Genomic DNA, 3,110 nt, shown 5'->3' on the forward strand with positions numbered 1-3,110 from the left:
AGGGGGGTGGGTGGGGGGTGGGCGGGGGGGTGGGGGGGGGGGTGGGGAGAGGACAGTTTGGGCTTACCAGAATAAGGGGGAGGGAACTGAGAAGTGTGTTATCTTTGCCATACACCCACAGCATCTTTGACTCGTATTAATCTGTGCAGCTCTAGACAAAACAAACATGAAGGTGTAACCTGGGCTCCTCATCGCTGGCTCTAATGTTTTGTGGTCTTTGTTCTGTTCCTGCAGATGTTCTAAAGGAACTGGTTTTGCTGAGTCCTCACGACTTCCTGCAAACTCTGGTCCCCTCCTGCAGCACAACCACGCACCTACCACCCGAAACTACCCAGTGAGCTACTCCTCCCTCTTCATACACCTTTTAAACAAAAATTCAATCTATTCTACCTTAAAGTGCCAATACATAGAGAAAATATCGCTTTTTGGGGGGATTTTGGGGGTTATTTTGTTCTGTGGGCATCCAACACATACACATTTGGAAAAAAAAACATCCATGGTGTTTGAGAGTCCTTTCGTAGTTGTCCCTTTTCATCCTCTCTCTGGTTGAGTCCTGATCGGTTTCTGAAGTGCTACTGATCGGTTGAGTGTCCTCTGTCTCAGTCTCGGGTGAGTTGTCAAACAGCTGCACAGCTTCTACGTCAATAGAGACAGGTTGGCTAACCGTAGCATGCTAGATCGTGTCTCAATGGAAAACCTGCTTCAACAGCCATAGTTGATAAGAATCTCCAAAGAACTATCTGGTCCCTGTCTACTTCTCGTCCCGTTGTGCAGGTATTCCACAAGTGCCTCATTAGAAGAAGTCTCCAGCTGATCCTGCCTTGGATGACCAAAGAGTGGACGAAAGAGTTATCAGATGTGGGATCTTACCGAGCTACTGAGCATGTGCGACTCAGAATAGTATAATAAGTCCGCAAAGATAGTAAAAGTGAGATGTAACTAAAAACTAGTGGGATGTCTCACTTGGAGCTAAAATAGAGACTAAAACACACAGGGTGAAAAAAGGTCAGCAGCAATGTGCAGTGGATAGATGGTAGATGGATAGATGGATAGATGGATAGATGGATAGATGGATAGATGGATGGATATAGTGGATAGATGGATAGATGGATAGATGGATAGATAGATAGATAGATCGATAGATAGTTAGATATGTAGATAATAGATAGATAGATATGTAGTAGCTAGATAGATAGATTGTAGATAGATAGCGAGTAGATAATAGTAGATAGATAGATGTTTATTGATCCCAAGAAAAATAAAGGGAAATTCCAGGTGTTACAGCAGCAAATCAGTCAGAAGCACAGAAAATGAAATAATAGGAAAAATATACATACATACATCTACATGAATAATAATATGAAGGAAATAAAAGAACAAATTACTTGAATATGTACAGGATGGGAAAACAAATGTGCAACTGCTTAAACAATGCTAAATGAAATAAACCAATTGTAATAAACCAATGTGCCGTTTTGGCACTAGTGTGGTGGCCAAAACGTTATATCTGCACCCAGGATAGACGTTGTACAACAAAATAGGTTGTTTAAAAAAAATGAAACCATGGAAAACTCTTCTGGTACAACATCAAAATGCAATTATGACTTGAAATGAGCAGAATATGGACGCTTTAAAACCAAGGCTGCAGATATTGATTGATTGATTGATTGATGTTGTGTGTGTGTGTGTGTGGTGTGTGTGGTGTTGTGTGGATGCGGTGTCTCAGTGTCGTTCGGCGCCACCCCTACCTCCCTGCCCGAGACTTATGAAGAAACATCAGTGTGGGCGCCAAGCAAACCAAAATCCGACCCCCACGAGAAAGAGAACTAACATGTGTTCTAGCGTGCCTGCAGTAAAGGGGAGAGCGAAAGGTACGCGTCAGATGACACTCAACTGTCACCCCCCCCCCCCCCCCACCACCCCCCCACCCCCACCCCCCTCGGTCTTGTCCCCCGTGGTGGCTAACGTCTGCCGTTGATGAGTCGCACGTCCTTTCCCATCAGCTGTGACTGGGGGAGATTCCATGGAGAGGAAACTCGCACGCTTCCACCGTGGTCCCCGGTCCTCCCTCTGCTAGCCTCCGATTCATCAAACAAGCCTCTCGGTCACACTTCCAGCTGGGTCCCATAGTGAAAGATTATCTGATACTTTCTATTTGTTATCATCGTTTTAAATGGAAAATCTGCTGATCTAAGAGATAAGGAGCAAGCAACTTTCTGCAGCTCTCCCTTCCTCTTTTTATGTGTCTGATCTCTTCTCGCTCTCGCCCTCTACAATGGGGTAAGAGACGGGTGTAAGACCGGGGAGGCTGACTGGACTACTTCTGTCTCCACCACGTTTCAAGCCACCTTGCCTGTTGTCGTCGATCAGGACATCAACCTGGCGGAGAGGGGAGAGAAGAATTGCTCCAGTGACCGAGGGTAAATGAGGACACACTCGTACAAAGAGTACGTAATCGGCAGTGACTGGTGTTTGTATAGCTCGTTGGTGGCCTCTGAACTGAAAACACACAGAACATAAGAAAGTACAAAGAGATATATGTAACATCTCTCTCTCTCTCTCTATCTCTCTCTCTATCTCTATCTCTCTCTCCTCTATTCTCTCTCTCTCTTTTACCAGAATAGGGGGGAGGGACTGAGAAGTTGTTTATCTTTGCCATACTACCCACAGCATCTTTGACTCGTTATTAATCTGTGCAGCTCTAGACAAAACAAACATGAAGGTGTAACTCTGGGCTCCTCCATCGCTGGCTCTAATGTTTTGTGTCTTTGTTCTGGTTCCTGCAGATGTTCTAAAGGAACTGGTTTTGCTGAGTCCTCACGACTTCCTGCACACTCTGGTCCCCTTCCTGCAGCACAACCACTGCACCTACCACCACAGCAACATCCCCAGTGAGCCTCCTCCTCCTCTTCATCACCTTTTAAACAACATATTCAAATCTATTCTACCTTTTAAAGTGCCCATAATAGGAAATAATCGCTTTTTGGGGGGATTTTGGGGGTTATTTTGTTTCTCTGGTGCATCCACACACATACACATTTGGAAAAAAAAACATCCATGGTGTTTTGAGTGAGATCCGGTTTCTGAGTGTCCTCTGATCCGGTTTCTGA

General features: G+C 45.0%; 1 protein-coding gene across 1 annotated transcript in view; it reads left to right on the top strand.

Moving 5' to 3' along the window:
* The window catches only part of usp34 (ubiquitin specific peptidase 34), a gene marked incomplete in the record, with an annotated part of 152,736 nt that overhangs the window by 143,503 nt on the left and 6,123 nt on the right, over positions 1-3,110 (top strand). Inside the window, 1 exon segment of the mRNA XM_032516524.1 lies at positions 2,787-2,891. Within this exon segment, the coding sequence (XP_032372415.1) occupies positions 2,787-2,891 (105 nt within the window).

This window comes from Etheostoma spectabile, chromosome 5 (genome assembly GCF_008692095.1).
Source record: "Etheostoma spectabile isolate EspeVRDwgs_2016 chromosome 5, UIUC_Espe_1.0, whole genome shotgun sequence".
Classification (NCBI taxonomy): domain Eukaryota; kingdom Metazoa; phylum Chordata; class Actinopteri; order Perciformes; family Percidae; genus Etheostoma; species Etheostoma spectabile.